Source organism: Hyperolius riggenbachi, chromosome 5 (genome assembly GCF_040937935.1).
Source record: "Hyperolius riggenbachi isolate aHypRig1 chromosome 5, aHypRig1.pri, whole genome shotgun sequence".
NCBI lineage: Eukaryota > Metazoa > Chordata > Amphibia > Anura > Hyperoliidae > Hyperolius > Hyperolius riggenbachi.
The window spans coordinates 370,644,686-370,670,730 of NC_090650.1; the positions used below are offsets into that span (position 1 = coordinate 370,644,686).

The 26,045-nt window shown below is 45.6% G+C and overlaps 1 protein-coding gene across 1 annotated transcript; it reads left to right on the top strand.

The window, feature by feature from the left end:
• Positions 1-4,002: 4,002 nt before the first annotated feature.
• LOC137518999 (myelin P2 protein-like) lies at positions 4,003-25,521 on the top strand. The gene is made up of 4 exons (XM_068237560.1): positions 4,003-4,137; positions 16,699-16,871; positions 24,376-24,477; positions 25,269-25,521. Exons 1-4 carry the CDS (start codon positions 4,065-4,067, stop codon positions 25,317-25,319), a joined length of 399 nt encoding a protein of 132 aa, XP_068093661.1. The 5' UTR covers positions 4,003-4,064; the 3' UTR covers positions 25,320-25,521.
• Positions 25,522-26,045: the final 524 nt, after the last annotated feature.

The following is a 26,045-nucleotide window of genomic DNA, read 5'->3' on the forward strand; positions in this document are numbered from 1 at the left end:
GCTGTATTGTGCGGCATAGTGTGTCTGTGTATGTGGGGGGGGGAGGGTCGGGTCTTGAAGCTGTCCTATGTGGTATAGTGTGTGTGTGTGTGTGTGTGTGTGTGTGTGTGGGGGGGGGGGGGGTCGGGTCAGGTCAGGTCGGGTCTTGAAGCTGTATTGTGCGGCATAGTGTGTCTGTGTGTGGGGGGGGGGGGGGGTCGTGTCTTGAAGCTGTCCTGTGCTGTGTGGCATAGTGTGTGTGTGTGTGTGTGTGTGTGTGTGTGTGTGTGTGTGTGTGTGTGTGTGTGTGTGTGTGTGTGTGTGTGTGTGTGTGTGTGTGGGGGGGGGTCGGGTCTTGAAGCTGTCCTGTGTGGTATAGTGTGTGTGTGTGTGTGTGTGTGTGTGTGTGTGTGGGGGGGGGGGGGTCGGGTCAGGTCGGGTCTTGAAGCTGTCCTGTGCTGTGTGGCATAGTGTGTGTGTGTGTGTGGGGGGGGGGGGGGGGGTCGGGTCTTGAAGCTGTCCTGTGTGGTATAGTGTGTGTGTGTGGGGGGGGGGGGGGGGGATCGGGTCAGGTCGGGTCTTGAAGCTGTATTGTGTGGCATAGTGACATAAAGCTCCGCTCTGCTCCCCTCTCCTGTCCTGTTCACAGCCAGCCAGCATGTTTATTGAAGTGACAGGCGGGGAGGGGGGCAGAGGAAACAGCCGTATGGGAAAGCCTTGTCCTGTATAGGCTACAGCTCCGCCCCCTGTGTGTGTATGCTATGGGGGCTTGAGGGGCACGCTGGCTGTATCTGATCTTTCCCATATGACCTGTGACACAAGGGAGAAGGGGTCAGGCCAGGGGCACCCACATCTGCAGTGCAGAGTTTGCTGACAGCGCAATGGATTCCCTGCTGCTTCGGTTCCAGCCTGTTAGAGACATGTCACCTGGCTGCGAGAAACTTCAGCTCAAGATGCTGTGAACGGTACTTTCCCTTCGTGTAAAGTTAGCTAGCTCATTGAATGGAGTAGAGGGAGTGGTGGTTTTGTTTTTTTATGTGTGTGTATGAGAAATGGGATGGGGGGGTGTTTTCTGTGTGTATATGATCTGTGTATCATGTGAGTCTGTACGTCTGTGAGTGTGTGTGATTGTGTGTGTGTGAGTTTAATCTGTGAGTGTGTGTGATTGGGTGAGTGTAAGGGCCTGTTTCCACTACAAAAGTGATGCGAATGCGGCTACCTAGCCGCATCGCATCACTTCCGCATCTCCTGATGCGGAAGTGAATTGAGATGGGACGCTGCTGCAGGCGGATGCGGCCGTACGAGAATCTGCAGAATGCTGCAGATTCTCGGATCGCTCCACACCGCTCCGCACAATATGCACGCAGTGGAAACTCTTCCATTGCCGTGCATGTGTTTTTAGCACACCTGCGTAGTCGCATCGCACCGCTCCTAGTGGAAACGGGCCCTAATCTGTGTGTGTGTGTGTGTGATCTCTGATGGCCCGTTTCCACTATGGCGATTTCGCCGCCGATTCTGCAGAGTTTCCCCGCACATGATTCGCACGGGGAAACTCTGCCATAGGGGATGACGGCGCCGCTGCGGAATCGCTCGCGGGAGCGATTCGCCCGGAATACCCCGCAGTTTTCGCTGCCGAGGCTGCGAATCCCATAGCCGTGCATGGCACGGCTCATGGGATTCGCCTGCGATCCCGCCCACTCGCTCAGTGCGGCGTGCGTCTGCGAGACGCACGCCGCACAAGTGGAAACGAGCCCTGAGTGTTAGTGTGTGTGTGTGTGGTGTACGCAATGAAAGGGCACCTGAAAATGTGGGTGCCCAGGCAAGCTGATTGTAGAATATCGGTAGATTTACCAATATTTTACTATTAAAGAGTAAAGAAGGAAATGAAAGAAGTATAATATCGGTATGAAATACCAATATTTTACTATAGCTCAACCTACTCCTACTCTCGCACAGAACCATCCACCTGACACCTAACCCTAACATCCCACACTGCACAGACACCTTACTGACATAACTCTATACACCCATTCTGCACAAACACCCTACCTAACCGCCCCCTTCTCGCACGAACACCCTTCCTGATGCTTAACTGCCCTGTCCCCTCCACACAAACACCCTACCTGATGCCTAACCTTAACCGTGCCCCCACTACCAATCGCCAAAGAAAAAGAAAAACATGATTTTTCATGCGCTGCCATAGACCTATTGTAATAGTGGTACTGAGGAGTAATTTGATCACCCAATGAATATCGGGTACTGGACCGATAGGCTGCTTTTTATCACTCTGCTGCTTTTTCAATGCCTTGCATAATTTTGTTTTGTAACAAAAGGGGGGTGTGACTTGGGGTGTGGCCTGTGCCTAGGGGCGGGGTTTAGGGCGCCAGATCCTGTGTGCCTATAGGCTCCTCAGCTCTAAATCCGGCCCTGGGAGACACGGAAGCTGCCGAGTTGATACATTTCTCCGTGTTCCGCTCTGCTGCAGCTGCCTGGGAGGTCTGTGTGTCTCCATTCACTTACATTGGTATCGCCACATCAGAGGGAGCGGTACTTCCCGACCTCACACCGCTTGCGGTGATCTTCATGAATGAACATTTTACTACATTTGTACCGATAATCACCGCACAAGGCGGTGATTTATCACTCTGCTCGGTAGTGTCATTTTTCCATGCGGAAAGAGGCTTTATGAATGCTAACTTTGCCGAGTGGTCGGTAAAGTCAGCTGTTTTAAGCATTTCCGCATGCGGAAATGCTTTATGAATGATAGCCAATGCCTCAGTGTGAACCTAGACTCCAGGTAAGCCTCTCTGCTTTTGAGCTTACAATCTAGAGGGTAGTAGGGTGGACACACTGGTGAGGAGATGAAGGAGCTACTGAACATGGCAATGAGCCTCAACATCTGACTATGAAAAAATATAAGCTTATCTTATTCCAGCCACAGAGCATGACTAGCAAGCTGTGGGAGAAAGTTCCACAGGAGAGGTGACACTCGTGAGAAGTCCTGGATGCAATGCAATTTTATTGCAATGGTAATTTCACATTTACATGCCAGTGTCGCATTGCAGCCAATTCCGTTGGAATAATGCACAACATGCTATATGTTTAGCAGATGACATGCACAAGTACAGTTGCATGCATCGCACTGCACTCATAACGCAAAATTGCGATCCAGTTTTCCAGAATGCAAAATGCAATGTGTATAATGTAAAAGTATGGTGCAGCACTGGGGCATAGTGGTATGCATGCTCCTCTTGCAGCACAGTTCCCAGTTTGAATACAAGCCTATCCGGTTTCCTGCCACATCCAAAAAACATACAGTTAATTAATTGGCTTCCCCTAGACTATGATACATACACTACAGGATACATACATAATTATGGTAGGGATTAGATTGTGAGCTCCTCTGAGGGACAGTTATTAATATGCTCTGTACAGCGCTGCAGAAGATGTTGGCGCTATATATAAATACTAAATAATAATAATAATAAAAGTAGCCTTAGCCATGCATGCTGGGAAAACAAGAGTGCAAGTATCAAAGCATCCTTCTGTAAATAAGGGAAAGCGAAACCAATATCAGTTTAACAGATGTCACCAGCCTGTCACACAATGCAGAATAACACCACATAACCTGCAATTCCTGAACAGTACACAGGTCAGAGTGTTGTTCTAAAGTGTGAACTTATAGTTAAATTAGCACAACTAGCCCCGTGTTACAAACTTGCTGCAGTGAATAGAGAATATTCCCCAGGTTTCAGCCAGGTAAAGGAACACCAAATAAACAATCCGGCCAGGCTGAGCTAATCACAATTAGAGCCATGTGCTCCTCGGGAAGCATCCCCTTTGCCCGCAATGAGCCATCTGATGGCTGGCTGGCCGCCAGCGCTGCTAAAGAGCTGAGCTGATCCACTCCTGACAATGACAGGGGAGTTCTCCGGCCCGGTGACGTCAGCAGCTGAGTGCCCGCCCACTGGTCCCCAGGACTGACTGCAGGCACTTTATAAAGCAGCGCAGCATCCTCTGCTGCTCTCAGCACTCTCCATATCTCCTCCAATCCACATCACTCATCACTCATCAGCAGCAGCAGCATGGTGGATCAGTTTATTGGCACCTGGAAGCTGTGTGACAGCAAGGGATTCGATGAGTACATGCAGAGTCTAGGTAAGGGAAGCCCACATACTCTCTATATTCATTATTTAGCTACTGAAACTTCCACTGACCAGAAACAAATGCCTTCAGTTTCCTACTAGGTTGAAATTTGCAGACAGTGCAGGAATCGCACACACTTATCAGCTGTTGTTTTTTTTTTGTTTTTTTTTTTTGAACAATAGTTAGAGTGAATTTTGTTGGGGAAAAGAAAACAGAGAGAGTTTAGCCTGTCTAATTCCCCCTCATCTGTGACAAAGCACAAGTTGTAATATGATCCCTCAGCTGACTGCCATGGCAGAGAGGGCTAATTTGTAAACACAGGATGTTAACAATATGTCTGCTTCCATGAAAGCAGTAAATAGACATACTGCAGATTTATTGCAGGATTTGTACCAGCTGTAACAAAAAAATGTTTTTCTTTAAAGGTTATTATGCTTCTGCATATCTTTTAGAGCAGAGAGGATGTTCTGAGTTCAGGTTCCCTTTAAATGCATTGCAATAGTATTGCCCTAGCAAGCAATGTTTAAAATAACTTTTTACTATGTTCATATTCAAATATGCCCATACAGCCATTTCTAACATGAAATGCCAGATGGATATGTCCTGGTATGTGGAAATAAGGCAGTAAGCACAGGTGGAGTAACAGGGCCTCCTGCTCATTGTAGCTTAATTACTCTTGTATGAAAATGGGAATTTGTGGGTGATATGTACTCCACAGTATGACTGGTGCCCGTGGATCTGTTGTCACCAGGTTGCCCAATCAGTAAACATCCCAAAATCAATCAAAAGTTAATTGATGAACAGGGTGACTTGGGTGTCTTGGTAATGCTCCAGCAACAAGATGTGGGGAAGAGAAGTAGAAAATCGCCAGATGCATAGCACTGTAGTGCATCAAACGGCATAGTGCCAGCTGATCAATCAATTCATAGATTTCTGGTGAACTCTTAAGGTGCATACACACATCAGACTATAGTCTTTGGAAAATGAAAGATCACAGACCAATCTTACCACCCTTTATGTAGTATGGGAGCCATACTCTACACAGTCTATTCTATGGAGCTGAACTCCCCATCAGATAAAATCTTTGCAAGATGCTGCACACACAGATGCTGTACACATGCAACAGATCAGTATCTGCAAAAGATCTGTTCCTGCAAAAGATCTATTCCTGCAAATTGCATTGATAGTCTATGAGATCTGCAGATCATCATACACACATGATTTAACTGGCATTCATCTGAAGATCAGATCCACCAGGATGGACTTTCACATCTGCGGATGATTGCTTGATCTGCAGATGAATGTCAGTTAAATCATATGTGTATGATGATCTGCAGATCTCATAGACTATCATTGCAATTAGCAGGAATGGATTTTTGGCAGGAACAGGATTTTGCAGATCCTGATCTTTTGTGTCTGTACAGCATCTGTGTGTGCAGCATCTTGCAAAGATTTTTTTCTGATGGGGAGTTCAGCTCCATAGAAAAGACTGTGAAGGTATGGCTCTCATACTACACGAAGGGTGGTAAGATTGGTCTGTGATCTTTCATTTTCCAAAGACTATAGTCTGATGTGTGTATGAGCCTTTAAGGTGCCCATTAATGATACAATCTTGATTGTACAATCCTAACAAATCTATGTAGCAGAAGGGTAAACTGAGTGAATACACTTTAAACAGATACTTTTGGTAGTCCCTCATATTACATAAAGTGGCCACTAATGATACAATTTACCAATCAATCGTCTACGAACCATTCTTTGTACATATAATGAGCAATCTGATCAGATTGATGGGATCGATCCAAAATTCGGATTAATTTCATTCATCGGATTGGTTAGGAAATCTCAAACGATCATTTCCAATCGTTCATATGAAAAATTGTTCGTTAACGATCGTTTGACAGTGTATCATTAGTGGCCACCTATAGAAGTTGTAAGATTGTACAACCAAGATTGTATCACCAGTGGGCACATACGTTAACCACCTGAGGACCTAGGGCTTTCTACCCCTTAAGGACCGGCCACTTTTTTTTCCATTCAGACCACTGCAGCTTTCACGGTTTATTGCTCGCTCATACAACCTACCACCTAAATGAATTTTGGCTCCTTTTCTTGTCACTAATACAGCTTTCTTTTGGTGCTATTTGATTGCTCCTGTGATTTTTACTTTTTATTATATTCATCAAAAAAGACATGAATTTTAGCAAAAGATTTTTTTAACTTTCTGTGCTGATATTTTTCAAATAAAGTAAAATTTCTGTATACATGCAGCGCGAAAAATGTGGACAAACATGTTTTGGATTAAAAAAAAACCCATTCAGTGTATATTTATTAGTTTGGGTAAAAGTTATAGCGTTTACAAACTATGGTGCAAAAAGTGAATTTTCCCATTTTCAAGCATCTATGACTTTTCTGACCCCCTGTCATGTTTCATGAGGGGCTAGAATTCCAGGATAGTATAAATACCCCCCAAATGACCCCATTTTGGAAAGAAGACATCCCAAAGTATTCACTGAGAGGCATAGTGAGTTCATAGAAGATATTATTTTTTGTCACAAGTAAGCGGAAAATGTCACTTTGTGACAAAAAAAAAAAAAAAAGTTTCCATTTCTTCTAACTTGCGACAAAAAAAAATGAAATCTGCCACGGACTCACTATGCCCCTCTCTGAATACCTTGAAGGGTCTACTTTCCAAAATGGGGTCATTTGTGGGGTGTGTTTACTGTCCTGACATTTTGGGGGGTGCTAAATTGTAAGCACCCCTGTAAAGCCTAAAGGTGCTCATTGGACTTTGGACCCCTTAGCGCAGTTAGGCTGCAAAAAAGTGCCGTACTCAGGAGAAGTAGTATAATGTGTTTTGGGGTGTATTTTTACACATACCCATGCTGGGTGGGAGAAATATCTCTGTAAATGACAATTTGTTAATTTTTTTTACACACAATTGTCCATTTACAGAGATCTTTCTCCCACTCAGCATGGGTATGTGTAAAAATACACCCCAAAACACATTATACTACTTCTCCTGAGTACGGCGATACCACATGTGTGGCACTTTTTTGCACCCTAACTGCGCTAAAGGGCCCAAAGTCCAATGAGTACCTTTAGGATTTCACAGGTCATTTTGAGAAATTTCGTTTCAAGACTACTCCTCACGGTTTAGGGCCCCTAAAATGCCAGGGCAGTATAGGAACCCCACAAATGACCCCATTTTAGAAAGAAGACACCCCAAGGTATTCCGTTAGGAGTATGGTGAGTTCATAGAAGATTTTATTTTTTGTCACAAGTTAGCGGAAAATGACACTTTGTGAAAAAAAACTATTAAAATCAATTTCCGCTAACTTGTGACAAAAAAATAAAATCTTCTATGAACTCGCTATACTCCTACTGCCCTGGCATTTTAGGGGCCCTAAACCGTGAGGAGTAGTCTTGAAACAAAAATGACCTGTGAAATCCTAAAGGTACTCATTGGACTTTGGGACCTTTAGCGCAGTTAGGGTGCAAAAAAGTGCCACACATGTGGTATTGCCGTACTTAGGAGAAGTAGTACAATGTGTTTTGGGGTGTATTTTTACACATACCCATGCTGGGTGGGAGAAATAACTCTGTAAATGGACAATTGTGTGTAAAAAAAAAAAAAAATCAAAAGATTGTCATTTACAGAGGTATTTCTCCCACCCAGCATGGGTATGTGTAAAAATACACCCCAAAACACATTGTACTACTTCTCCCGAGTACGGCAATACCACATGTGTGGCACTTTTTTGCACCCTAACTGCGCTAAAAGGCCCAAAGTCCAATGAGCACCTTTAGGATTTCACAGGTCATTTTTGTTTCAAGACTACTCCTCACGGTTTAGGGCCCCTAAAATGCCAGGGCAGTATAGGAACCCCACTAATGACCCCATTTTAGAAAGAAGACACCCCAAGGTATTCCGTTAGGAGTATGGTGAGTTCATAGAAGTTTTTATTTTTTTGTCACAAGTTAGCGGAAATTGATTTTAATTGTTTTTTTTTCACAAAGTGTCATTTTCCGCTAACTTGTGACAAAAAATAAAATCTTCTATAAACTCACCATACTCCTAACGGAATACCTTTGGGTGTCTTCTTTCTAGAATGGGGTCCTTTGTGGGGTTCCTATACTGCTCTGGCATTTTAGGGGCCCTAAACCGTGAGGAGTAGTCTTGAAACCAAATGTCGCAAAATGACCTGTGAAATCCTAAAGGTACTCATTGGACTTTGGGCCCCTTAGCGTACTTAGGGTGTAAAAAAAGTGCCACACATGTGGTACCGCCGTACTCAGGAAAAGTAGTACAATGTGTTTTGGGGTGTATTTTTACACATACCCATGCGAAGTGGGAGAAATATCTCTGTAAATGACAATTGTTTGATTTTTTTTTTTTTACACACAATTGTCCATTTACATAGAAATTTCTCCCACCCAGCATGGGTATGTGTAAAAAATACACCCCAAAACACATTATACTACTTTTCCTGAGTACGGCGGTACCACATGTGTGACACTTTTTTTGCAGCCTAGGTGCACTAAGGGGCCCAACGTCCTATACACAGGTCATTTTGAGGCATTTGTTTTCTAGACTACTCCTCGCGGTTTAGGGCCCCTAAAATGCCAGGGCAGTAAAGGAACCCCACAAGTGACCCCATTTTAGAAAGAAGACACCCCCAAGGTATTCCGTTAGGTGTATGGCGAGTTCATAGAAGATTTTTATTTTTTGTCACAAGTTAGTAAAAAATGACACGTTGTGAAAAAATCCCAATAAAAATCAATTTCCGCTAACTTTTGACAAAAAATAAAATCTTCTATGAACTCGTCATACACCTAACAGAATACCTTGGGGTGTCTTTTTTTCTAAAATGGGGTCACTTGTGGGGTTCCTATACCGCCCTGGCATTTTACGGGCCCAAAACCGTGAGTAGTCTGGAAACCAAATGTCTCAAAATGACTGTTCAGGGGTATAAGCATCTGCAAATTTTGATGACAGGTGGTCTATGAGGGGGCGAATTTTGTGGAACCGGTCATAAGCAGGGTGGCCTTTTAGATGACAGGTTGTATTGGGCCTGATCTGATGGATAGGAGTGCTAGGGGGGTGACAGGAGGTGATTGATGGGTGTCTCAGGGGGTGGTTAGAGGGGAAAATAGATGCAATCAATGCACTGGGGAGGTGATCGGAAGGGGGTCTGAGGGGGATCTGAGGGTTTGGCCGAGTGATCAGGAGCCCACACGGGGCAAATTAGGGCCTGATCTGATGGGTAGGTGTGCTAGGGGGTGACAGGAGGTGATTGATGGGTGTCTCAAGGTGTGATTAGAGGGGGGAATAGATGCAAGCAATGCACTGGCGAGGTGATCAGGGCTGGGGTCTGAGGGCATTCTGAGGGTGTGGGCGGGTGATTGAGTGCCCTAGGGGCAGATAGGGGTCTAATCTGATAGGTAGCAGTGACAGGGGGTGATTGATGGGTAATTAGTGGGTGTTTAGGGTAGAGAACAGATGTAAACACTGCACTTGGGAGGTGATCGGACGTCGGCTCTGCGGGCGATCTATTGGTGTGGGTGGGTGATCAGATTGCCCGCAAGGGGCAGGTTAGGGGCTGATTGATAGGTGGCAGTGACAGGGGGTGATTGATGGGTGGCAGTGACGGGGTGATTGATGGGTGGCAGTGACAGTGGGTGATTGATGGGTGGCAGTGACAGGGGGTGATTGATGGGTGGCAGTGACAGGGGGTGATTGATGGGTGATTGATAGGTGATTGACAGGTAATCAGTGGGTTATTACAGGGGAGAACAGATGTAAATATTGCACTGGCGAATTGATAAGGGGGGGTCTGAGGGCAATCTGAGCGTGTAGGCGGGTGATTGGGTGCCCGCAAGGGGCAGATTAGGGTCTGATCTGATGGGTAACAGTGACAGGTGGTGATAGGGGGTGATTGATGGGTAATTAGTGGGTGTTTAGAGGAGAGAATAGATGTAAACAATGGATTTGGGAGGTGATCTGATGTCGGATCTGCGGGCGATCTATTGGTGTGGGGGGGTGATCAGATTGCCCGCAAGGGGCAGGTTAGGGTCTGATTGATGGGTGGCAGTGACAGGGGGTGATTGACAGGTGATTGACAGGTGATCAGGGGGGATAGATGCACACAGTACATGTCGGGGGGGGGGGGGGGGGTCTGGGGAGAATCTGAGGGGTGGGGGGGTGATCAGGAGGGAGCAGGGGGAAGAGGGGGAGATAAAACAAAAAATAGCGTTGACAGATAGTGACAGGGAGTGATTGATGGGTGATTAGGGGGGTGATTGGGTGCAAACAGGGGTCTGGGGGGTGGACAGGGGGGGGGTCTGATGGGTGCTGTGGGCGATCTGGGGCAGGGGGGGGGGGGAAATCAGTGTGCTTGGTGCAGACTAGGGTGGCTGCAGCCTGCCCTGGTGGTCCCTCGGACACTGGGACCACCAGGGCAGGAGGCAGCCTGTATAATACACTTTGTAAACATTACAAAGTGTATTATACACTTTGTATGCGGCGATCGTCGGGTTAACATCCCGCCGGCGCTTCCGTATGGCCGGCGGGATGTTGCGGCGGGTGAACGGCGCCAGGCGGAGGATCGCGTCACGGATGACGCGATCGCTCCGCCCATGCCCATACAAGGACCGCCACATTTTGTCAATACGGCGGTCCTTGCGGCGTCCACTTCCCGGCCGCCATTTGTCTATACTGCGGTCGGGAAGTAGTTAATCAAAGCTACTAGCTAGGTTTGTGATGTGATGGTGGAGTGAGTAAGCACTCACCATATATGGTATGGCCACCATATAAGTATGGCCAGCTCTAGGTTTAGAGATGCATAGGTGAGGGTCACTGAAAAAATACTTTTTAAAAAGATGTGGCTGTTGTGCTTTGAGACTGGCAAAAACAGCGCAGGGTAATTTGGGCGCACCAGGTCCCGCCATAGGCTGCAATGTGTATTATGGCTACAGCGGCGCTTACACACTATTTTGGGCACTGTCAAAAATGGAGCCCAAATTACTGTAAAAACAACGCAATTCATCCGCCAGTAAAAGCTGGTAGTCAAATTATGTCTTACCCCTGAGTCTACGGTGGCCTGGAGGGGGAATAGTAATTAACGCCACTGGGACTTTTGCAGGAGCAGGATGAACAGTTTTTCGGATTCACCCTGTGCCCAAATTTCCCAACACCTTAATTACTTGCATGCGTTTGGCTTATCCTGTGCCTTTTGGGCTAAGTTCATGGTATGGTATCCAAGGAACTTGCATCTTTCTTTATCTAAAACCTATAAATATCATAGAATGAAGGCAACAAATAAGAAAAAAAAAAAGGATTTGGTTTACCTCAGGGGAAAAAAATTTAAAAAGTTATACTTGCCTAAATAACATAGAAGGTCTCCAGACACCTGCAGGCTCCATATAGCCCCCGGCTTCCCTTCCCTCTTGCCGCTGTAGCCCCCTGTTCATAGCTCTGGTGGGATCACCAGGGTGCATGCCGTCTCTGTATATGCCCCTGCATGGCTGTGTGTAGCAACTAACTCTGGTAGCATCATTGGCACCTTGGCATGCGCAGCTCCTGATGTTTCCCAACTATGCATGCCCAGGATGCTCTCAGCTATAGCACTAAGCAATTGTGTTTTTACGAAGCGATTTTCAGAGAGGTCTTTGAAGGTGTGTGCATTTGTGTGTGTGCGCATTCGTTCAAGCTGAATCGCTGTAAAATGATACATGCAACAAGATTGCGATTTTGCTGTGGGAACACACACATTGTGTGACACTGCTCTAGCGCCAACGACAGGCAAGAACATCACAATCGCCCCAGTATAAACCAAGGCTAATGGAACAACAGTGTTGCACGTTGCATTGAACTGTAATGTAACACAGGGGTCCCCAACCTTTTCCGGCCCAGGGACCACTTTCTGACCAAATCTTTCTCTGGGGACTGTGTGTGTGTGTGTGTGGGGGGGGGGGGAGAGTGTCCCAGTGGACAGTGTTGTGCTCAGTGGTTTACGGGGGGGGGGGGGGGGTTGAGCTTGGGTGTGGGGGCATAGCTAGCATAGTTGCCCCAGTATAAGGAGTTTAGTTGCCAGTATGGCTAGTATAGTTACCCCAGTATAGCTAGCATAGTACCCCAGTATAGCTAGCATAGTGCCCCAGTATAGCTAGCATAGTGCCCCAGTATAGCTAGCATAGTGCCCCAGTATAGCTAGCATAGTGCCCCAGTATAGCTAGCATAGTGCCCCAGTATAGCTAGCATAGTGCCCCAGTATAGCTAGCATAGTGCCCCAGTATAGCTAGCATAGTGTCCCAGTATAGCTAGCATAGTGTCCCAGTATAGCTAGCATAGTGTCCCAGTATAGCTAGCATAGTGTCCCAGTATAGCTAGCATAGTGCCCAGAATGGGTAGGTAGTGCCCCAGTATAGCTAATATAGTGCCCCATTATAGCTATGTTGTGCGCCAAAAAGTGCAGAAAAAGTACTCTAAAAGCACATATGTTAAGGTTTGTACGTTTCAGTGTAGGCCAGCCCTTGTGGTAGTTGTCTAGTTTTGGGCTGAGATTAGCTTGACTGAGAATCATGCATGTGTGCAGGTGCCCCCCAAGCTCCTTTAACCCCCTCCCGACTGCCTAATGCCGATCGGCATCGGGAGGGTGGCAGCCCCTGGAACGCCTAATGCCAATTAGGGCGGGGTTTTGCAGGAGATCGCGCATGCCGACTGATGATGTATTTGAGTTAAAGATTTTTCATGGGAAAAGGGGTATCAGCTACTGATTGGAATGAAGTTCAATCGTGAGATTAAAGTTTCTCTTTAAAATTCCGCTGTCCTCTCCTATCCTGTTATCCTCTTCCTGAATCAGTGACCCTACAATGCAGGTCTAGAGTTCTGCTTCTGTTGGCTGCATGCTTTTTGCAGCTGGCGTGATTCAAAGAACCAAAACCAAAAGATCAGCAAGGCAGCCCAATAAGGTAAAGTAAAAATACTGGCAACTTCATTTTCTTCCTTTCTACGATACTGTATTCTACCGATCCATAGTCAATATAGGCAGAATTGAAACCGCTATATTTCTCCTGATTGTTTATAAAGGGACATTTGCAGTGTGATACTCCTGCTACCCATCTTCTGTGACCTACAAGATATAGACTCTGTTATAAGCTTGGCTTAGGCCACATACACACATCAGACCATAGTCTTTTGAAAATGAAAGATCACAGACCAATTTTACCCCCTTCCATGTAGTTAAGAAGGCAATTACACCAAGCTCCATGTAGTATGAGAGCCATACCTTCACAGTCTATTCTATGGAGCTGAACTCCCCATCAGATAAAAATCTTTGCAAGATGCTGCACACAAAGATGCTGTACACATTCAAAAGATCAGTATCTGCAAAAGATCTGTTCCTGCAAAAAGATCCGTTCCTGCAAATTGCATTCATAGTCTATGATATCTGCAGATCATCATACACACCTTGTTTAACAGACATTCATCTGCAGATCAGATCCACCAGGATGGGATTTTCAGATCTGCAGATGATTGTCTGATCTGCAGATGAATGTTAGTTGAACAAGGTGTGTATGATGATCTGCAGATCTCATTGTCTATGAATGCAATTTGCAGGAACGGATCTTTGGCAGGAACAGATCTTTTGCAGATACTGATCTTTTGTGTCTGTACATCATCTGTGTGTGCAGCATCTTGCAAAGATTTTTTTCTGATGGGGAGTTCAGCTCCATAGAAAAGACTGTGAAGGTATGGCTCTCATACTACATGAAGGGTGGGAAGATTGGTCTGTGATCTTTCATTTTCCAAAGACTATAGTCTGATGTGTGTATGAGCCTTAACCCTCTAGGGAATTTTGTCAGTCTGACAGCCCAGACTGAAGATGCTGTACTGATCACACTTTATCCCTGTTATATCTAATTGTTACTAAGTTGGACTTCTACACTGTGTATTTCGCTGTACAACGTGCCTTTTATGATGTTCTCTTCAACTATCAATAAAAACAGTTTTACAAAAAAAAAATACTGGCCACTTCATGTGCCCTTTAAAGCAGTAGGATCAGCCATACTATGCCAGGGAAAAAAACAAATACAGGATCTTCTCAAAAAATTAGCATATTGTGATAACGTTCATTATTTTCTGTAGCACATGTATTGTACTGTCCACGTTTTGATTTCAGTGTATGTTATATAGTAAATGACAAGAATTCTGTTCCTGGTGGGGGCCATGTCTTTTGCCCACAGTTAAGGCTAATTTGTGATGTCATTTCTGCCCTTTACTTTTTTTCTTGTCTCCTTTAATCCCTGAGTCGCCTCAGCCTTGCTTGTAAACACAACTGAGTAGGTGATTAGGTTTCAGATAAGCAGCTGGCAGGGAAATAAAGGGAAGAGGAGGAATAGATTATAGATAAAAAGAACCCCCAGCATGCAATTCTTTGGCACGACTACTAAAGGGCCAGTGCTCCTTAAGTATGTGATAACTCCAAATAATAACAGCAGAAAAAGTTATGAATGCAGGATTAGCATCTTTATCACTTAATACACTCAGACCAGTTGCTGTTGAAATTTTGATTTTTATGGTGACGATACCGCTTTAAGAAACAGGGAAGCGTTTCTGTGTTGCTAAGCAACATCCCATCATGCACTTCAATCACTGCTGTCTCAGCTTTTAATCAGGATGGGTGGAAATGAATGAGCAGCTATCCTTGCAAAGTGGCAGATGATACAGCAATAAAAGCATTTGTTATGAAGTGTAGGTGGCTTTGCAGCATAATACGTGACGATGACTCTGCAGTGTCTTAACTGTAAATTCACGGCATTAAATACACCACAGAGTTAATCTTTTGTGCTAATGGGCCAATAAAACTACACAGTAATACTACTTAGCTTTGTAAACAGTTGCCTTATAATAACAAAGTAGTGTTGCATGGAAACTTTTAATGTAATTCAAACAGTACAACATTGCAAGGCAGATAAGGGAGGACAACCAGGGTTTGTTAAAAAGGGGATTACAGGAACCAAAAGTACTCAATGCAAAGTACAGCAGTGCTACCTTAGAACAAAGTATTCAAGAGTTTCTCTTCATCAGATGCAAAAAACAAACTGCTAAAAGTCAACCCGAGGTGAAAATAAACTGATGAGATAAACAATTATATTTATACTCCTACGATGAATTTTTAAGTATCCCAGGGTTTTCTTTTATATTTAAAAATTTACAAAGTAGGTTGAATGTTTTACTTTCTCTAATCAGTGGAAGCCTATTAAGTGTCCCAGAGTTAGAAAAAGGTCACTAGTTCATGCATTGTATCTCTCCCTGCTCTCAGAAGTTGTATTCTGCCAGTAAAACGTTTATGGCAGTAATTAGCTTATCAGTGATGTTTACTATATTCAGCCTATGAGAGCCAATCGCTGTGTCCCTGGGGGACAGCCATGTCACACCGGCTGTCCCCAGTACAGAGCTGCCTTAGATCGCAGTGCTGTACTATGTCTAACAGTCTCCTAGCAGCGATCGTCGATCCAAACAAGGATGCGTGCGGTCTCCTGCAAAACAGGCCCGCAGGACCTTACATCAATCGGCGTTAGGCGGTCCTGGGGCTGCCGCTGCGACAAACGCCCATCGGGCGTGACGCGAGCGGCTACTGGTTAATGTTTTGTACTGTAAATACACATGTTTATCTCATCATGTCACATGTCTCCTTGGGTACACATTAAAGCAGTTCTCTGGCCGAAAGTATAAAGGTGTTTTTTCCAGTTCCCATTCTGCTACCATCCAGATGAACTCAAGTCAACCCCACTTATCAAAAAATTGGCCCATTAAACCTCCTTCTATAATGTATTTCAGAAGATCTGCTAATACTGATGGGGTGTGGGACACAGGTGGAAAACGTTGCTCAATTATGAGAGTTCTGCTTGTCCGCTTGGACCAAATGGATCCGTTCCCAATGGACTGATGTGAAGGTATCCTGTTGCTTTGCATAGGATCAGTTTGCATCTCTGCCGTTCGGTTAGTTTGGATAAACAGAATGTTTCTCCTGGCTGTGTGAACCCAACCTTTGGGGAGCAATGGCCGCAATGGTCCAATTTCTGTATCCGGACATCCTAGATATTAGGTTCAGATTGGTTTCATGGTGCACTTTAGAGGGTAAATGGATAGCTTTATTTGCATGCGTGAAAAAAGGTTGATTATTGCATTGGTGCACAATTATGGTAGTTGGTTGCTTCTTTGTATTTTATACTGAAGTACAGTGCATAAAGGGTGCCTCTGAGGGTGACTGTGGTTGGACCACGAAGGCCATATTAAGGCTATGGAAGTTCCAGCAGCAGGAAGTGAGGGAAAATGATGCCCAGTAGGGACACCGTCTGCAATAAAACCACACAAAACTTTCAAAAATCACACTATCCAAAACACATTTTGTTTTATAAAGATGGGGGGAGGTGGGGTTGTAACTTTAGGAAAGAATGGTGATCATGACTTTGCTCACCACTATGTTTGCCTCAGCTGCAAGTTGCAACTACCACATTTGATGTCCCTTGCACAGTGTGTCTGATTTAATGTATTTTCCTTTGCAGGGGTTGGCTTTGCCACAAGGAAGGCTGGTGCCATGGCCAAACCAAATGTGGTCATTTCTAAACATGGAGATGAGATCAGTTTAAAAACGGAGAGCTCACTGAAAACTACAGAAATGAAGTTCAGACTTGGTGAGGAATTTGATGAGACAACTGCAGATAACAGGAAAACAAGGGTAAGTGTGGCTTGGCCACAGAGCAGGGCTGTGGAGTTGGTACAAAAATCATCAACCACCAACTCCACCTCCTGGTACCCAAAATTGCTCCGACTCTTTGACTCCGACTCCACAGCCCTGCTACAGAGCATTGAGTTGAATTTGGTTTGTACCCCCAGACCTAAGTACACCCAGGCAATCACCCACCGCTATCTGCCATGGATATGGATGGACACAGCAGTTTTACAAAGCACACCGTACAGTGCATGGAAACATACATGTATAGTCCACCCTTACACAGGGTGACAGAACCCAGAGTAACCAAAGGGGTATTAAACTCATTAAGGACCACCTTGTGCCAGCAGTCTTAGATAATGGCCTGCAGGTTCACGGTGAAGCAAACTACATGAACCAATTACATGACTAAGTATCAATCATTTTTTGATATATCTTCTATTTTTGAAAGTGTATCCGAGTCAATGCTTCGGTACAAATTGGGATCCTGTTGAGTCTTCCCTCTGCTGTGTGATGACAAGGCATTGTGGCTAATCATATTGGGGCCGCGCAGCTCCTTTTTAAGATTCATGGCTGCCCGCTGCAGGTGGGCGGGGCCACGCGTCTACTACAAGTCCATGAATGAGGTGATGAGCGGCCCCGATGTGGAGGGGGGCTGTACTCAACAACGGGGGACTGTAGACCAGCGAGGGAAACCTCAATAGGATCTTGAGGCTTCCCTCCCTTTAAGGTAAGGGTTTGTTTTGATCCTGAACTTCGGCTCGGGTTCACTTTAACTTCTCACTTTGCAATGTTTTGATGTATTTGTTCCCACTACTATCTTTCGGTAAGGTTCCTCACTAACAGTATGGAAGCAGAGGTGTAGCACTAGCCATAGCAGCTGCTATTGGGCCCTGGAGCATAGTGGGCCCAGTGGGTACTTAATATATTCACCATTAACTTTCTTTCTTTTTTTCGCACAATCAAACTTTCTCACTGCCCATGGACTATATGCAGTATTGATTGCATAAGAATGTAAATTGCCCCGATAACTGATATCCATAGGGTAGGGGCAGGTAGCACTGCTTAAAAGTGCCTTCATCTGAGGGCCCCATGATGCTATGGGGCCCCATGATCTCTAGCTATGCCACTGTATGGAAGTGAGCAAAATGATTGGGTTGTTTCCGGTTGTGGAGATAAAAGGGGTGTTCTAGAGAGTGACAAAAATAAGTTCCATTCCTTTTAATCCAGGTTGAGTTGTGAAAGCCTGGAGTAAGCAACACTCCTGACCAGTAGAGATAGATTGCTCATTGTACTACAAGGCCGGCTTTATAATCTTTCTGCCCCTAGGCCAGCTGTCTTGTGGCTCCCCCTTCTATGTGCACATCAGCCCTCCTCCAATCCCATGTGTAGCCCCCTCTTCCATGTATTCCTTGTACCGCTGGCTTGCATTGTTATTCATTTGCTTCCTCCCATTTATATTTGCAGCCCCCTCTTCAAATACAGCAACACTTCTTAAGTGTCTAGCTGGCAGCCTGGGCAGCAGTTACCCAATGCCCGAGCTTTTGTGACTTTCCCTGAACCCCAGCCCTGCTGTATTATAAGTTAATACTAAACGGTTATGTTGGAAATGCTTTAGAATAGATGTAGACTTTTTAAAGAACCACTATCGCGAAAAATGTAGGCAGTTAAAATCTGACAGAACCGTCAGGTTTTGGGCCAGTCCATCTCCTCATGGGGCATTCTCTGGGTTTTCTTTGTTTTCAACAGCATTTCCTGAACAGCAGTTGCAAAGTCTAACTGACAAAATAGTGTGCAAGTGAGTAGGGAGGCTGGCTGGTATCTTACTATTTTGGCAGTTATACTGCTGTTCAGGAAATGCGGTTGAAAACAAAGAAAACCCTGAGAATCCCCATGAGGAAATGGACTGGCCCAAAACCTGTCAGTTCTGTCAGATTTTAACTGCCTATTATGGTGATATACAAAACAAAAATTCTTACCTAGGTAGATGAAAGACTCTGCATGGTCCAGTGACTTAGTGTCCTCCTACTCAATCCCACCGATGTAGTGCACAACCATTCTGATGAGGGCTTGTCTGGTATGTTCTCATGCATGCAGCCCCGGCAGTATATAAGCACGGCCTTACAGCGCATGCATAAGTACAGCCGCAGAAAACTGAACCCGTTCATTCATGAGCGGCTTCATGCCGTCCTCCCGCAGGTGCGTACAGCCGCGCTCGTGCAAGAAGGAAGCACGGCCACGCACTAAAATAGGGTCCCAGCCAGTGGTAATGTGGCGAAGAGGAGATGGAAAGCCTCTGGACCATCTAGAGCAGTGATCTGCAAACTTGGCTCTGCAGCTGTTAAGGAATTACAAGTCCCACAATGCATTGCGGGAGTCTGACAGCCATGATTCATAAAGTCAAATGAATTGTGGGACTTGTAGTTCCTTAAAGAGAATCCGAGGTGGGATTTTATTATGTTAGTGGGGCACAGAGGCTGGTTGTGCACACTAACACCAGCCTTTGTTGCCCCCATGGTGTGCCTCCAAGACCCCCTTGCGTGCCGCTATACCCCCCGCAGTGCTGGCGACACGCAGCATGTCGCCAGCACAATGTTTACCTAAGCCTGTCTGTTAGCGCCGCTCCCCCGCCTCCTCCGTATCGCCGCTACCTGCCCGCATCACTTCCCTCCAATCAGCGGGAGGGAAGGGACGCGGGCGGGTAGCGCCGATACGGGGGAGCGGCGCTAACAGACAGGCTTAGGTAAACATTGTGCTGGCGACATGCTGCGTGTCGCCAGCACTGCGGGAGGTATAGCTGCGCGCAAGGGGGTCTTGGAGGCACACCATGGGGCAACAAAGGCTGGTGTTAGTGTGCACAACCAGCCTCTGTGCCCCACTACTACAACAACAACAACAAATAACATTTGTAAAGCGCTTTTCTCCCGTGGGGACTCAAAGCGCATAAGCATGGCTCCGACCATCGTGGTACAGAGGAAGACTAACATAATAAAATCCCACCTCGGGTTCTCTTTAACAGCTGGAGAGCCAAGTTTGCAGATCACTGATCTAGAGGCTTCACTCTTCTTAGGTAAGTATCTGTTTTTTTTTTTTTTGTTTTTTTATTTCCCCTTGGGTTCCACTTAAGTTTATTTCCCATAATCAGCAGAAATTTTCGTTTCAGTCTTCATTCAGCTAAGAATTTTTTAAACTGGCAGTAAGATCACATTGCTCTTCTTTGCAGCCATGCCATTTATACCCAGTTTGGAGTATTGTTACAATGAGCCCAGGGTCGGTGATACCATCAGGGAAAACTGAGCAATTGCCCAGTCCTTTTAGCTCCTCAGGGGTCCCGAGTCCCTGGTTGCCTGGTTTGTATGGCCAAGCCCCTGGTTCAGATGACTGCATGCCTGGGGCCCTCCTCCACCTGCACCTCCCCTGCATCCCAATAACGAGCTTGGCAGAGATATATGGGAAGCCCAGAATACTGTGAGGTTCCCGTAGGGTGCTCCCTTCTGTCTCACATCCATCTGTGCCAGCGCACCTCAAGTGACAGCGATCACAGATAGATTTATGTTTGATTTTTGGTTGTGTTTTTTTTTTAATGCACCAGTAAACATTCATATATTTGAACCTACAGCAATAACTGCTTGCTTTTATATACATGCAATAGTACTTTACCAACACATAAGAGGACCCAAAATCATTCTAGCTCAGAGCCCCATTTCACCTCAAAAAGCCCTGCATGAGATTGTCCAGAAAATACATTCCATACAGGAATGTAGGTTTAGTTCCCACTAGTGTTGGGCGAACACCTGGATGTTCGGGAACGTTCGCCGAACATGGCCGCGATGTTCGGCATGTTCGGGCCGAACCCCGAACTCCCCGAACATCCCGCTTTTGGGGGCCCTATGGGGTTGCAGGCATAAGGGGGAAGCGTGCCCCGATCGCGGGGGGGGGGGGGGGTCGGAAATTCCCCCCACCCCCTCCGCTAGCGCTCCCCCTCTGCCCGCTTCCCCATACAAAAGTTTAAGGAAAGTAAAATAGTACCGGTGGTAGTGGCTGGCAGTGGCACTGTGAAGTGAGTGAGGAGGAGGAGTCCGGAGAGTGACGCGTTGAGGGAGGCCGGGCAGCGGGCGGTTCAGTGGTAGTACCCTTGTGGTACTTCCGCCCTTTCTCTGACCTCACGTCCTCTGCATACGAGAGTACGCGTCACGCGTACCCTCGTATGCGTCATCACGCAGAGGACGTGAGGTCAGAGAAAGGGCGGAAGTACCACAAGGGTACTACCGCTGAACCGCCCGCTGCCCGGCCTCCCTCAACGCGTCACTCTCCGGACTCCTCCTCCTCACTCACTTCACAGTGCCACTGCCAGCCACTACCACCGGTACTATTTTACTTTTCACAACGGATCCATTCAGCACAGAGTGGACCAGACAGTTCAATGCCCATTCAGCTCCATTTTCTCATCACGTAGACATCTAGGGAAGATGTGTTAGCACCATAGGTGGCTATGGGCAACGCATCTGTTCAAGTAGAGGCAGACCCTATTATCAGCAGGCTTCACTTCCTGCGTTGCTTGGATCTACAGAAAACGCACAGAACAGGTACATTTTCTGTTCCAGTGGGAGCTGAGCCTTAGTAGTCAGAATCAGCGGTTCAGAATGTTTTCGCAATAATTCAGCTTTAAAGGACAACTGTAGTAAGAGGGATATGGAGGCTGCCATATTTACTTCCGTTTAAAGGGACTCCGAGGAGTGTCCAAATTTTTAAAGAATACACTTACCTGGGGCTTCTTCCAGCTCAGGGTAGGCGGCGAGGTCCTGCGGTGTCCTCCTGGCTCCTCTCCTTCAGCCTCCGCCGATCCCCCCCTTTTCAGCATCACCCGGCGACACCCGGGCCTGGTGTCCGCCGGCTCTTGATGATTAATAGAAAAAAAGGAGCAGGTCCTTTTAACACAGCATCACACAATTGTAGTATTCAAAAAGTATCAACATTTTATTAACTCATCATTAATCACTATAGAACAAGGAATAAAAACAATTAAAAAGAATCGTACTGCCTATAATATCATAATGAGAATGCATATACATATATAGTATATAATATATTATAATGAGCGCCCAATAATATACAGAGCTACCCCCAGTGGTAGAACCCGGGTTCAGTATATAGCTAAGAAAAGGTGTTAAATGTACCAAGTGACAATTGTCATGTGAACACACAGTGCAAACAAATATATATACCATCAATATGATGCAAGAAAATTATGTAACCCAAATTATTAATCAGATGCAATATAATCAATAAATATCAATTTTTATATTCTATACTATATATGTACTGTATATGCATATGCATTCTCATTATGGATATTATAGGCAGTACGATTCTTTTTAATTGTTTTTATTCCTTGTTCTATAGTGATTAATGATGAGTTGTTAATAACATTTTGATACTTTTTGAATACTACAATTGTGTGGTGCTGTGTTAAAAGGACCTGCTCCTTTTTTTTTTTTTTTTCTAGTTTGGTGTACGGTACCATTGGTCCTAGCACACACAATAGATAGTGTTGCTGAGGTATCTGCACATGTATTCTTCCTGATTAATGACGCAATGCGTCATCACGCCGGCCACTTCACGTCATCACGGTGGCTGGCGTGACAGGTCTGCGCATGCGTGGAAAATCCGGGTGACGCTGAAAATGGGGGAGCGGGGGGCGGGGGCGGAGGCTGAAGGAGACAAGCCAGGAGGATGCCGCCTACCCTGAGCTGGAAGAAGCACCAGGTAAGTGTATTCTTTTAAATTTGGACACATATATCTCTCACTACAGTTGTCTTTTAAGTAAGTAACTGGGGTTGTATAATAAAATGTATAAACAGTGAGGCAATGTTAATATTCCTAGCATTTACCTAAACAGTGTTCACGATACAACAGCGGTTGTGCATGTGTGCCAGGCTTAGGGGTATAAAGAGATGACTTGCATATTCATGAGCCATCCGATGCATCATGGGATACACAGTTGCTCACTTAAAACTGAAGTATCGCAAATACCTTCTGCTTTAAAAAGGTGAAATACTCAGCGTTGCCTTTTAGTAGGAGGGCTTCTTGACCTTCTTTAGCCCCCTATACACTCCTAGTGGTTCTGAATCACCATGAGCTATCTGGGTATTCTGCTTCTCTTATCAGTGACCCTTTTTTAAATATTTATTTTAATTAAAGTGAACCCAATAAGAAAATATACTGATGAGATATAAAATTGGATCTGTCCTCATACTCCTAGAAATTACTGTAGGTGCAGCCGGATAAGATACTCCAGAATATAAGAAGCACCCAGGTTTAGAGAGCAAAAACAAGGTAAAAAAATAGTGTAGCGTGAGTAGCGGCAGCTTACCTAATCCATGCACCTGCGATGAATGCAGACCTTCGTCTCCTCTCCACTTCTCGCTCTAGTGAGCGGCTTGGACTGATGTTATCAGTTCAAGCTGGACACTAGAGCGAGAAGTGGAGAGGAAATAGATGTCTACATTCATTGCGGGTGCATGGATTAGGTAAGCTGCTCGCTACTCACGCTACACCTGGGGGCCAGGAGACACAACAAGAGGGAGGGAGGATAGGCACACAGGGGAACCGGGCACACATAGGCAGGGTATCCCCGACATGGTGGCGGTTCCTATCGACTGGGTCCCGACTGAAGAAAAACTGTCAGTTGCATAGCTGGATATTCACTCTTTCAGGCAGGGAAAAAAGAAACTGAGCACAGCATAGTGTTCGTGTATTTGCCACTGTATATACACGTCTATCTCATCACATGTCATTTTGGGTACACTTTAAAGGGACTCCGAGCAGTGCAGAAACTATGGAAAGATGGATATCATTTTAAAGCTCTTTCTCCCCTTTCCGATGATATATAAACCGCTGCCCTACGCCTTTTAGTTTTCGCTATTTTCGCAATTGAAATTGCCGCGGCCGCGATTTCAATCACGAAAATAAAGAAAACTAAAAGGCCTAGGGCAACGATTTAGGTGTTGCCAGAAAGAGGAGAAAGAGAGCTTTAAAATGATATCCATCTTTCCATAGTTACATTGTATTACACAGGCCGACTTTTTCTGTTGAATGGAGCTGCTGACAATGGGGAAAGTGTCATCCTATGAAATACAAGTAACTATGGAAAGATGGATATCATTTTAAAGCTCTCTTTCTGGCGACACCTAAATTGTTGCCCTACGCCTTTTAGTTTTCTTTATTTTCACGATTGAAATCGCAGCCGCGGCGATTTCAATCGCGAAAATAGCGAAAACTAAAAGGCCTAGGGCGGTGGTTTATATATCATTGGAAAGAGGAGAAAGAGAGCTTTAAAATGATATGCATCTTTCCATAGTTTCTGCACTGCTCGGAGTCCCTTTAAATATGAAGCAGGTTTAAATGCTGAAGTGTATTTGCTGCATTGATTTGCATCGGCCATTGCTTTTGCATGTGTTATATGCCTTCTCCTCTATAGGTGCTCATTCTCTTACTGCTTGTATTGCAGACTCTTATTACCTGTGATGATGGAGTGCTGACACAAGTGCAGAAATGGGATGGGAAGGAGACTACTATCAAAAGGGAACTGAAGAATGGACAGATGGTGGTGGTCAGTGACCTTCTCATTTTTTTATTGCTTTTTCCAGTAAAGGTGGCCATACATCAGGTGACTTGGCGGCTGATCGACCATCCAATTGATTATTATAATCGAATTGGATGATAATTGGTGCCGCCAATACATGCCCGATCGACAAAGCGACCAATTTTGGGTCCATTCCCTATTTCTCTGCTCCACCCCTAACACCTGCAGTCACCATTCCCTGCCCCTATGATAAGTGCTCACACATTATATCCCGCGGTAAAATGTGTGGCTAACGGGCCCCCTGCAGAGATTTTGACCCCCCCCCCACCCTGGGCTTGCACAGGGCCGTTTTGGGGACTGGAGGGGGTGCTGCATGAGGGGTAAGCCATGGCCACACTCGGCGGGGAGGGGGGGGGGGGGGGGCGGTCCCTCCCCTCCCTCACCCTGGGCTCTCCCCTCTGCGCTCTCCTCCAGCTTAAATTAGTGTCTGGGCAGCGGTGGGCAGATACATACCTTCCTTGCGTTCCACCGCGGATACTCCTCGCTCTAGTGTCTGACGCTACTTCCTGTTTATACAGGAAGTGACATCAGCTGCTGGAAAGAGGAACGTTCCCGGTGGAACGCAAGGAAGGTATGTATCTTCCCACTGCCTGCCGCTGCCCAGACACTACTGCTTGCTTCCCTGTAGTTCACTAGAGGTAGTCGTTACTTATCTATCTAATTATCAGTTCAGACATTGGTACACTGAGGACAGCTGAATATGGGAAGATTGATGAAGCTTTCCTATTGACTAACCTCTGTTTTCTGTTTCATTGCAGACATGCACCATGGGAGACGTGAAGTGTGTCCGTTTATACGACAAAATCTAGCTTTCAGTTTAGTGATTAGACTGAAACAGGAAAACTGCTCAGTTCAATGAGCCCCGCTCAACTACACTACTCTGCTGCCTGTGAATCTCTATTTTTATTTCTTCAGCCAAAGAATTATTATGTAAAAATGTATGTGGAAGCAGTAGTGTGCCCAATCTGAACCTGCTGTAAATCTTTAATAATAAAGTCTTCATACACCCTGCCTATGTGGAATGTCGTCTTTACATCAGGAGGTTATGAATTTCGGAGTTTACCTTACAGAGGCTCAGGGCTCTTCTGGTACCTCTGGCTACCTAATACTAAGGGGCACCTGTAGCTACCTATGATGGGCAAGGGAAGTAAGGGAGAAGTGACAGCTGGGCCAGCCAGCACACTTGCAGTGTGGTTCGGCGGTGGTTTTGTAGGGATATGGAGGGTGAAGTCTAAGGTGCCAGGACAATTGTATAGGCCTGTGAGGTAAATACAGGCTTGCAGAGGCTGAAAGACCAAATGATTACTGGCATCTGTCTTAAGTAGGGATGGTCAACGAGAGGCTAATAATTTGATGTTAATGCAAACTGTATTGTAATTTATCAAATGTACGCAGCTGCAAAACGGACCAATCAAATGCTGCAGCTGTTGCAATGATTGGTCAATTTTCAAGCTGCATACATTTGCATGATATTATTTGCATCTCATCGATCATACCTAGTCTGCAGTCAGTTCCCAATCGAAAGCAAATGGTGT

What these genes read in the sequence shown, in the direction of transcription:
- LOC137518999 (XM_068237560.1), top strand. Translation starts at nt 4,065, where the DNA reads ATGGTGGATCAGTTTATTGGCACCTGGAAGCTGTGTGACAGCAAGGGA. An exon ending in CAGATAACAGGAAAACAAGG is followed by an intron (nt 16,872 to 24,375) that starts GTAAGTGTGGCT and finishes CTTGTATTGCAG; the next exon opens with ACTCTTATTACCTGTGATGA. An exon ending in AGAATGGACAGATGGTGGTG is followed by an intron (nt 24,478 to 25,268) that starts GTCAGTGACCTT and finishes GTTTCATTGCAG; the next exon opens with ACATGCACCATGGGAGACGT.